Source organism: Pundamilia nyererei, unplaced genomic scaffold, assembly GCF_000239375.1.
Source record: "Pundamilia nyererei isolate P.nyererei 1_Seehausen unplaced genomic scaffold, PunNye1.0 scaffold00045, whole genome shotgun sequence".
NCBI lineage: Eukaryota > Metazoa > Chordata > Actinopteri > Cichliformes > Cichlidae > Pundamilia > Pundamilia nyererei.
In genome coordinates this window covers 2,379,245-2,390,528 of record NW_005187446.1, presented here as the reverse complement: position 1 = coordinate 2,390,528, position 11,284 = coordinate 2,379,245, and the positions used below count along the sequence as shown (strand labels likewise).

The following is an 11,284-nucleotide window of genomic DNA, read 5'->3' as shown; positions in this document are numbered from 1 at the left end:
CCCTGCAGGTTTTAGATGTGTCCTTGAACCAACACAGCTGATTTAAATGGCTAAATTAGCTCCTCAACATGTCCTGAAGTTCTCCAGAGGCCTGGTAACGAACTAATCATGTGATTCAGGTGTGTTGACCCATAGTGAGATCTAAAACCTGCAGGACACCGGCCCTCGAGGCCTGGAATTGCCCACCCCTGCCCTAGACAAAATGTGAATTCATGACACAAACACTAATACGTCTAACGTTGAGTTAGTGGAGTGAGGATGGAAACGAGTGATTTCAGATGACTAACTTGTTCTCATTGCTTCCTGTAGTACTTGTAACAGTTTTACATTACTACTCGACCACATTTGGGTACTGTAGACACGTCATTACTGTACATTAGCACAATATTTATATTTCCAGGTTACTGTTGATCATGAAGTACGGTCGAGTTGAGACGAACATAAGCAGACAGCTGCGCGGTTAAGCTCACTTAGACAATATATAAATGTTCTTTAGCATGTTTCTCTAACATGTTTGAGCAATAGCAGAGTAGAAAATCATAGTACCAGTTTGGAGGCTTGTTAACAAATCCTTTAAACCACTGACACTGAGCAGTTAGCATCATGTTCTCGCAGATGTAACGTTATAGCATGCCACACATCATTTTCAACACTACAAGACGAACATGTCTGACGTCAAACTGTTAGAGTCGGGTCTGTCCGCTATAGTGAGTTTTAAGGAATCACAAAGGCAGCTCATTACAATGTACACTTTTTGTAAATAGATGTTAGCATATTTGTTTACTATGCGCATAGAAATGATTTAATTTATTCTTTTGTTTTGTTTTTTTGTATGAGCTACTGTTTTACTGCATGTCGATAAACTGAGGCGTCGGTCGTAGGTCTGATGCGTCACTGATCATGCTAGTGCACTGGTTTGAGAAGTGTTAGTGTTTCCTGTTGACTTGGAGAAGATTTAAAATGGAAGATTGTTAATGCAAAAGTTTCTGACCCCATTCAGTTGTACCTTCTTTTGAGAGAATGAAGTTTTGTAGTCTGATTTAACTGTAACCACACACTACATTATTTTATTTATTGCTGAGTAAATCAGACCCAGTAAAGCACAAGCAGAGATTCGGTCTTAGGCTTCGGTTGTTACACGATCGAGTCCAGATGAAGTGTGAAGGAGCCGTTTGCAAACCGAAGCTACCGAAGACTACAGCGATTTAAAATGAAGAGAAACGAGACGAGAAACACTTCGAAATATCACATAGAAACATTTATATATAAAGAATAAGACTTTTAGATTTGTTTCCCGTTGTCGATCTTAATCTAGTAGTTTAAAGAATTGGCGCTTTAGATGGCAGAGAATATGTTTGTTAACTGCACTTTATCGATGTTAGCATTTTGGAAAACAGTACTCTAAAGCAGGGGTGTCAAACTCCAGTCCTCCAGATGTTTTGAAACTTTTACATGTATCCCTGTTGCAACACATCTGGAAAAAAATTAGTAGGTCATTAGCAAGACTATAACTTGACTGCATGCTGAGGTGGCAGCCCCTAACCCTTCCTCAAGTAAATTTAAATAAATGTTAAGTGTTTGGGAAAAATGTACTTCTAGAAGTACTTTTATTGTACCATGTTCATTCACTCATGAGCTGCTGTAACATGAATCACAAGGCTGAACTACCACCTTAGCATGCAGTCAACTTCTATAGTCTTGCTAATGACCTACTAATTTTATTCAGGTATGTTGCAGCAGGGATGCATGCAAACGTTTCAGGACACTGGCCCTCGAGGACTGGAGTTTGACACCCCTGCTCTAAAGGAGTGTCTGCACAGGAAGCAATTCAGAGATTATAGAAAGTGAACGACATTCAGCGATTTCAAGGGTGTTTAAAAACAAACAAACAACAAAAATAAAATAAAAACAGGTGAAGCAAAGCAGATGGATCCAGAGGAAAAACCTTTCTTTCCTGAACTGAACTGAAGCTGCCAGTGAGAGCGCAGGATACCGGTGATTGACATAGAGGGTTACTCAGGATTGGGGCCACATTTCCAGTGATGTGAATGCTGTACCGGTCTGCTGTGGAGAGAGGGCTGATTGTAAAGTGAAGGTGTCTCAGGATACGCTGGGGAGTTATCTCTTTATGCTAGCTGAGGAACGCCTCGGTGTTCTCCTCGATCAGCTGAAGGTGGCGACTGGGGAGAGGGAGGGATGTTTGGGTGTCTCTGCTACAACGTCTGAAACTTGGACCTGAGATAAATGATGGATTGATCGGTGGTTGGGTTACTCAGGCAACCAAATCCCAGATGTTCACTGGTCGGCTTCAAAGAGGTGCGACAAGCTTATCGTTCCCTGTTTTTACTGCGAGGTTGAATGTTAGTCACCGCTATCCTGCAGCGTGGAAAGACTCATCTGGGATCCGCCCACTTTGCATCATCAGCGTGTTTGCTTATTTTTTATTTTTCCCTGGCCATAGTCGGGTGAAGTCGTTGAATGTCACTAACTTTCTGTGGTTTATGATCGTCACGTCGCTGCGAATCGCTTCCTGCGTAGACGCAGCTTAATAGGCTGAAGTGTGTCAATACATCACCTCATCAGTTCCAGCTGTAGCAGCAGATGTTGATCATGTTGCTTTAAGCTGAACGGGGTCTTCCCTTTTATGATTCACCCTCCAGGGTGTCACTTTATCTTTCATGTTTGTGCTTCTTGTTCATCACAGAGACTCTCTGTAGGCCTTCACTTTCTGGGTATTCTTGAAATGCAAAGTTGCCAAAAAATAATATTTTCATTCATATTGCAAGAATGAACACTAAAGTGAACTGAATGAAGCTGGACCACTGTTTCTGATTCCTTTCACCCCGGAGCCGCCACCTTCAAAAAACGTGTTTATTTTGTATTTATTTATTTTTGTTTACTGTGAGGTGAAGATGGATAGATCATCTGTAAATGTAGCAAAAAGGAAAACCGTGATACATTGGTGCCAGTAAACTACTGTGTAACAATAAAAGGTAAATGGAGATGAGCGGTTGTTGTGCTTTTTGTTTTTCTGAGATATTGATTGAGATTTAAATTTGTTTTAAAAGATATCTGCGCTAAATTTCATTTGAATTTTATTCATTTTTCTCTGATTTAACCTGGAAAAAGGACTACGGAACAATTTAATCTGAAATGATCACACAACAAAGTAGCAAAACAAAAACATACATTTATACAAATATAAAATCATCGCTGTTATTGCAAGTCAAACAGCGATAACGTGAGGTCTGCCAGACTTAGTGTTTCACATATCTTGGAAAAATGACAGTGATGGAGCGTGAACACTGATCAGAGCTATGCAAACTGCTGAGTACCATTTGTAGTCGCTGCATTAACAAATGAAAAATGAGACACTTAAACTGTCACACTTTTATTTATTAAACACTTTTTCAATGACAAACACAATGGGAAAATTCTAACATTGCTAAAAAAACAAAACAAATTACTGTACAAAGATAAATATACAATCAAGGCCAGATTCACAAATTCACAGTGCAGCCGACATCAAAAGTTACAAACTAATTCAGTGAGGAATGGGATTTGCAATGAGAAGATATAAAAGTTTGGGTGAAACGGTATAATCAGCATTTTCAAAGAAGCCCTTTTATGGTACAAAACTGAGGCAAGAGTCCATGTATTAACTGTAAAACACTTCCTGTCTCACAGGATCTTCAGCATTTCTCTCAAAATCCAACATGGACCTATCTATGATACACAGATTCATAAAATTAGAAAAGATCAACACAAAGTTTAACCTGAAGTCTACATTTCTTTGGTGAAGTAGCTGTATGTTTCATGGAAACCTTTAAAAAGAGAATCCAGAGCAGGAAAAAAATTCTATGACTTTCATTCAAACTAACAACTTACAATTTGTCACCACAGCAGACCCTGTGTAAGGCCTGCAAAGATTAGCACACACCAACTTTATTTTGTCTTATTAACAATATGGCAATATGTCACATACAGCACTTGTCCGTTTAAATAAAATACTAACTCGTGGGTACAACAAATAATGGCCTACAGCCACAGAGTCTCTACACGTTACCTGTGAATAAAGATTTATCACCATGTTTCCTTTCATTGTTCATTTATTTATAGAAAATTCACTGATTGAGTTCAAAGGGAAGGCATTGGCTCTGAGTGGTTATCTTAATCCTCCTTCAGTCCCCGTAGCTTCTCTTCATAAATGTTCTCAGACCATCAGGGTAACGACCTTCAGTGACAGGGGTCAAAGGGGTATCTGGCGACGCCTCCGTGAAGCTCCACCTCCGTGTCGGACCAGGCGATGATGTCACCTCTGAGGTGGCTGCCACATGAGGCCAGGCTGTAGATGTCGCTGGCGCTCAGGACGTGTGACCACATGTGCAGGTCCGACATCTCGCCCACAAATGACTGAGTGGCATCAAAGCGCCCTCCGAGAGTGTCCTGAAGAGGAGACGCACGACAACGATCAATACCTGATTATTATCATCTTCATCGATCAGAGACACGTGATGAACATCTGATGTTTCTCACTAACATATAGAAGATTATGTGAAATCTCCTGTGTATAATATAACAGAGTCACTGATGAGGTCAGATGTTTTTATGAAGGTAAGTCTGCAGTATATTGGAGCCTCAACATGAGCACACATGCAGGCATTTAATACTGGGAAGAGTCCTAAATGGCTTGGATATTAACTCTGGACATAATATTTGCCTCTATCTCTGGAGTAAAGCTCGCGTTGACTTTACCTGCTCCTGTCCCAGGATGAAGACCCCTCCAGCTTTAATGGGGTGCCAAGCTGAGAGATTCGCCCCAGACCCCCGCTTCACCCCGTCCTGGTAGGCCTCCCACTGTCCGTCCCGTGTGGTCCAAGTCACACACACATGGTGCCACTTCCCATCACTCAGAGACAGGGGCAGAGTGGCTGCCTGTGGAGGGGATGTGGAAAACGAATGTAAACATGTTCTAAGGATATATGATTTCAATTCAGAAACACTTTTTTAACAGATAATAACAATTACTTTTAACTTCCTCCACACCAGGGTAAAAAAAAAAAAGAGCATGTCACTGCCCCCTTGTGGTTAGGTTTGGTCATAAGCGTGTTGTGTCAAGAGGAGAGTTCAGCAGACTGGGTGTGCCATTTTTAATTTTCATTAACGTTTTAAATTCAGTTTAAAAAGTTTTCAATCTCCTCTGGTTTGTTTGTTTTTTTTTCTCTAATGCCCAGTGCATGCAGAGCCACTGCTGAAGACCGAAGAGCAAAATCCAGGCCTGAAAAATGAAGCCAGCAGTGAAGTGCCAAAAACTGCAGTTCTTCTGGTGGCCACTAGAGGCTGTCTTCAAAAGCAAGTCGAACTAAAAACGATGTTCACAGCCTAATTTTCTTTTTATTGTGTGTGTGAGCCAGCTGTGCAGTGGGTGATTGTATAAAACTCCTGGAGTTTTAGAGCTATGTATATATAGGTTCTTTGATTGACAGATTTGCAAACCAGGCAGCTTTAGCAGGTTCCTGCTTCGTGTTTGCTAAATGGGGTCACTGAACTGAAAAATACTGTTGACTTCTGTGTGGTACAATATGTCCAGCTTGTTTGTTTGTTGTTTTTTCAGTAAAACTCTGGTATTTCATTATCCCCGGATCCCCCAGTCTACATGTCGAGTTACCTCCAATGCATCCGTCCCAGTGTGGGTGAATGTTAGGTGAAGTGCTTAGGCTTAGAAAAAAGTACCAATGGCTGAATAGGGCTTGTATTAAGAAATTACTCAAATTAAGTAAAAAAAACACTACACGAGTACCTTATATGTATAAAGAAGTATAAATCAAGCATTAGTAGTTAATAAAAGTACATTTTTACAAATAACTTGACTTTGATCACCAAAGTTAATCTGATGTATTTGGGTGACTTGTTCAGGTTTGATTGACAATGACTAAAAAACCCAGCAAAGATATCAGATCACGCAGATTTTGATTCAAAATATTTTAATTTTTAAGTATGTATTAAGTATATTATTTTAAATTTTAGATTTTCATTATTTATAATAGAATTCATTTATTACATTTCATAATATTTTAGATTAACTGCTTTGATTTTTGGCATAGACTTTAACTATCCTAATAGCGGCCTTGTTTATTGTATTGTTCAAGTTGAAGTTCTCTTAAACTGACAACGATCCAGACACAGAGGGGAGCTCGTGGTTCTTCTCGCTCACCTTATCATCGATCAGCAGCTCTATGGGATTGTTCCCCCACTCGATGAGCACCAGCTCGTTGGCCTGTCCAGGTGCAGAGTAAGAAAAAGGTGTCCCCAGTCCGGGTCCCACTCCTGCCTTTATCCAAAGACACAAAGTCAGAGCGAAGATCTCCTGCAGCAGCGTCCTCTTCACCCGCCCGTACATGTAGTTGGTCCTCATAGGGAAGCTGATCTGGAACGCATCAGGACTTTTTGATTTCTTCCTGCTGGAACCTGCTTAAAGAAACATAACAACATTCACCAGCTGACCAAACAATCAGACCTGAGCGTGGTTTAAAAAGCAGTTTTGCTGAACAGCGTACCGGAGAGGTGCAGCTGATTGAGCATCGTTTCCAGTTTATTTGAGTGGAAACCGGTCCGCGGCCGTGGTGCTCTGTATCCCGTGTGTGGAAGGTAACTGTGATTGTCTGCTTCGTTGTCGTGGTGATCACCACCGTCATCATCATCATGGTCCCCGTCTGCATCATGATGGTCATCATTATGGCCGTCATCATGGTGTTCCGTGTGGCCGCCATCGCTGTCAACGTGACCGTTTCGATGTCCATCGTCATGGCGGTCGTCTTTGTGGTCACCGGGGTTTCCGTCATCGTGGTGGTCATCGGCGTGATGCTCTCTGTCGTCTCCGTGGCTGCTGTCATCATCGTGGTGGTCCGGGCCTCCGTGGCCGTCAGTGTGATGGTGCAGTTGCTGCTCTAGTGCGTCGATCTTCCTCTGCAGCAACTCCTTCAGAGAGCTGGAGTATGTGATGGATGTGTTCCTCTTCTGCAGAGAGAGGTGGAAACACGCAGGTGAAGGCGCATTATTAAGGCACAATGTAACACCTCTGCTTTTTGTGTCTCGCTCAATCTTTATAAAAGACTGGTGTCTATTTATTTATTTCTTCTGCAGATATTTGTGTAATGTCAAACAAAGCAGCCAGTTGTGCTGCTGATCGGTCCCCCTCACATTCATTGTGCTACTCTGTGTCTGTTTCCCTTCCTCTCAGGTAATCTGGGCTTTAGTTGTGGTGCGTGCCCTGATCATGAGTCTGTCAAGAGAGATCACGATAATTACTGCCAATCTTAGACCCCCTCGCAAATGCGCCACAGCTCCTGACACCTGTCTGTGATCACAACAGATGGAAAACACAGCACATAAGGGCAGGTACCCAAACAGACTTCAAAACACTCAAATATCCTCGAGGTCTTTAAATGTGCCCGGTCAATCCACTGCCTCGCTGACGTCCACCCCTGAGCTTGTTGCTGGTCCTTGGAGCCCACTGAAGGACATTAGAGTGACTCTCTTGAGTGTGAGTGGCTTTATGCGATTAAGTTGCTCCTTTATCTAAAGTACTTAGTGGGTGTACCGCTTTAAGGCTTCCAGTGATGCAACCAATGTCCAAACAAAGGAAAATCACATGTGGGAACGTCACAAGCTTCCCTCTACCTCATCAGCTGAGTTATATCTACTTAAACGGCTTAGATACAGCCTTTCTTCCTTTCAACAGTTTAGAAAAGTTTTAAAAGTTCTGTCTCCCTCATGCTCACCTGCAGGTTGTCCAGCCTCTCCTTCAGCGCCTGTAGCATCCTCTCCATCTGCTCTGGCGACGATGCGACGTCCCCTGGTGTCACATGTTTATCCTTCCCGTGGTTGTTGCCACTGTGCCCTCCGTCAAATCGTTGCCCTCCCACCGAGGGGTAGTGTGGCGAGTCTGGTATGAGGTTGCTGTTTCCATGGTGACCCTGCTGGTTGCTATAGTGCCCATTGTCAGCATATGAGTGATGGCTGGCCGCCCCAGCGTGATGCAAGTGTGAAGAGTCGTGGGGTGAAGCATCCCGTCCGAAGCCTTCGCACAGAGTGAGCTTGGCCGTGAGCTCCCGAATCGTCTCTCTTTGGTCCAGGATGATCTCCTTCTGCTGGACAAGGCTCTCCCTAAGGTGGAGGATGGTGGCTTTGGCCTCTTCGCTCGCGCCCCACCAGCCAGCAGGAGGTGCACTTTGATGGCCTGGTCCGCTGGGCCCCGCTGCACCTACGCTTGGACCTGATGTAGGGAAGCAGGAAGGGTCTGCGTCCACGGGAACAGGGGTGCACACAAAGCGTGGGTGGGCTCCAAAGTCATAGTCAGACCCTGAGCTGGCACATGCCGGCCAGAGGAGGAATGAAAGTAAAGAAAAGACAAAGGGAGCAAGGAACAGCTGCACAGATGGCGAGTTCCTCATCATCTCCATTCAGAGTTTGTACAGACAAAGAAGCTTGGCTTTGCTTCAAAATGTGTGATGCCACCCGAAGTAAAGGTTGTGCTGACTTCTTTGCTGATGTGAAGGATGCATCAGGGAGCAAAACAACAAATCTCCATCCCCAAAATATCAACTCAGCTGTGAGGAACTCAGTCGCATGTGAGTGTGAGTTTGTTTTCTTGTGGATTGTGGTCTCTCTTCTCCTCACTGAAGAATAGAAGAAACCTGCAAAACAAAACAAAGGATTTTAGTTAACGCTCTTTTAATAGAATCCATTGATTCTTTTATTGTAAAATGAAGCTAAAAGGTCCAGAAGAATCCTTATATATTAGTAATTGAGTTTTAGGATATTGTCAGATTTAGATAAAAGTGTCTCTTTTTAGCTTTTTGTTCTTCTTGTGTCAGCTTCCTTTAACAAACAAAGGGACAGTGAGTTTACACAAAGGTTCTTCAGTTCTCACCAGGATGTGAAGGTTAAACACCTCAGCCTGACATTTGTGCCCCCACTTAGCTTTAGTGTGTCTGGGCAGCAACCTTCATGGCAGAGGCATGTGCCAAAACTACCAGAACCTGTCCAAACAAGGATTAGTTCAAGCCAGAGTTACAGCATGACCATGCTGAGGCCTGACCCCTCCCACCAGTGCTAATACGGATGTTTTTAGATGAATTTGGATGGAGCTACAGAGGACCAGCGGTGAAGCAGGAGCACATTTTTAATATTAACCTAAATCTATGTGGCTGCATTTTTTCCCCTTCATGATCTGTATCATAAAGGGAAGCTGACCTCTCTGTAGCTCTAACATGTCCTTCATTATACGGGGTCGGCATTTTGAAATGGCACACACGTGACGTGACAGCTAAACCTCTATGACCACCTGTTGCTCGCAGTGACCAGCCTCTCCAATGACTGTGCGCTGATGGTTCTCTGTATTTTATCAATAATGAAACAAAGTGAGTGTGTGTCTGATGGAGTCTGAGGTGATTAAATCTTCATTTTTAAATGGTTTTAACGTGGGTATTTTCCAGCCTATAACCTTTCCACCTGACATCTTCTGCCTCTGTTTTTCCTGCTGCGATTTACATGGCTTAGAGGAGGGACAGATGGTCGAAGCGCAGAACCGTGTCACACCCAATCGCCGGCGTTTAGAGGTTATTACCACCCACAGGTCCCTCAATTAACCTAATTGAAAACAGTTGTTGTGCTAACTTAACCCGAGATAAGTGAGCTTGCACACTGGGGTCGTGCACCAACCAGCAACATATGGTTAAGTTGGATATTTAAGTCGTGTGATTAATCTCCAAAACTGACAACTGCTGTTTGACCTGTGATTAAAGAACAGCTCATTCTGCAAAATGAGCCGGTCTCAGTTTATACACATGTTTTTTTGTAGAAGCACATTAAATTATAATTATCCCAGTGAATTAAAAGATCAATGTCAGCATCGACATCGCTGCCGTTGAGCTCTTATTTAATTTGTTAAGAGGTTTTAACCCGATACATAGAGTGCACACTTTGGCCACAAAATATGCAAAATATCCCCATTAAAAAGCAAGATTAAGCAATAATTATCCAAACTATTTATTAAGTGCCAGTTACAGAGAAATTTAATGTCAATTTTGATGCTTAAATTAACTATTATCACAGCTCACGAAAAAGCATCTGAGACCTTCCCCAGCAGGTCCAACAATTGACTTATTACCCAGACAATACTGTGCAATACTCTAATAAACAAAAATATTCATATTGCTTCTGACGGTTAAGTTTAGCGAAGCAGAGGTATAAGAAACTGAAAACAATAACAAACTAAAGTTGTGTACCCATCGTAGTGTTTTATCTTTTTAATCCAGATGATTCAAAGCCAGCACTCATTTTCATCTCTCTTGTATTAAATATAAATGCAGCTGCATCTATCACACTGCACTGAAATGCCTGACACATAAACAGCAAATATATATAATTCAAATATGTCCAATGGCACATACATGGCATTAGTTAAATGAACACAGGCGTTCTTACCTTAAAGCTTGTGCGTCCACGCTGTGAGTTAGTTAGTTCCTTCCTCACACACTGATCAGATTGAGGGGATTTACTCCAGAGTAGTGCTCAAGTCTTTCTATCCCTCCTTTATTGTCTCTACCTCCCTTTCCTCTCCTCCTCTCCTCCCCTTCTTCCTCTTTGTTGTATTTTTCTTGGAAGGACACGCCTCTTTTCCTGTCAGTCTTTTTGGCATCTTTCTTTCTCCGCATTTCTTATCTTTAACCTCTGACTGATGCACATGATGAGACCGTAAAAAAGAAAGAAAGAAAATCACTGATCTCACATACACATCATACAAAGAATTAAAAAACAAAACAAAAAAAATCCAACCAGTGTATAAATTCTACCCGCCGGTACACAAACATTGGCCTCACCTCCTCCAGCACACGTCACGCAGCTCACCTAGATCTCAGCATGGGAGTAATTGGCTTGATTAATTCCTCGTCTGACTAAGAGGCAGAGAGGCAGAGGCAGGAGGACAGATGGCTGCTTTAAGGTCAAAGGCAGACAATGAAACCAGAGTGCTGATTACAGGACAGACACCTACAGTAAACTTACACAAACAGGTTCAGACACCGAAGCATGTGTCGAGTTTGTGTTTAGTATCAAACACAAACACAAGCAAAAATAAAACAACCATAAGAGCTTAGTTTTTATCTAAAATACTAGGGGGGGATAACAATATCTATCTATCTATCTATCTATCTATCTATCTATCTATCTATCTATCTATCTATCTATCTATCTATCTATCTATCTATCTATCTATCTATCT

General features: G+C 42.3%; 1 protein-coding gene across 1 annotated transcript; it reads right to left on the bottom strand.

Moving 5' to 3' along the window:
* Positions 1–3,386: 3,386 nt before the first annotated feature.
* LOC102204282 (neuronal pentraxin-1) lies at positions 3,387–10,613 on the bottom strand. The gene is made up of 6 exons (XM_005732028.1): positions 10,489–10,613; positions 7,782–8,696; positions 6,558–7,017; positions 6,215–6,468; positions 4,756–4,935; positions 3,387–4,446 (listed from the first exon to the last, which is right to left on the bottom strand). The coding sequence occupies exons 2-6, from the start codon at positions 8,460–8,462 to the stop codon at positions 4,237–4,239; spliced, it is 1,785 nt and encodes a 594-aa protein (XP_005732085.1). The 5' UTR covers positions 8,463–8,696; positions 10,489–10,613; the 3' UTR covers positions 3,387–4,236.
* Between the last annotated feature and the right edge of the window lie 671 nt (positions 10,614–11,284).

Coding starts and splice junctions, on each gene's coding strand:
- LOC102204282 (XM_005732028.1), bottom strand. CDS start 8,462: ATGGAGATGATGAGGAACTCGCCATCTGTGCAGCTGTTCCTTGCTCCC. Junction 4,936..6,214: donor AGCTGCTGATCGATGATAAG/GTGAGCGAGAAG, acceptor TCCCCTCCACAG/GCAGCCACTCTGCCCCTGTC. Junction 4,447..4,755: donor TCATCCTGGGACAGGAGCAG/GTAAAGTCAACG, acceptor TCTCCTCTTCAG/GACACTCTCGGAGGGCGCTT.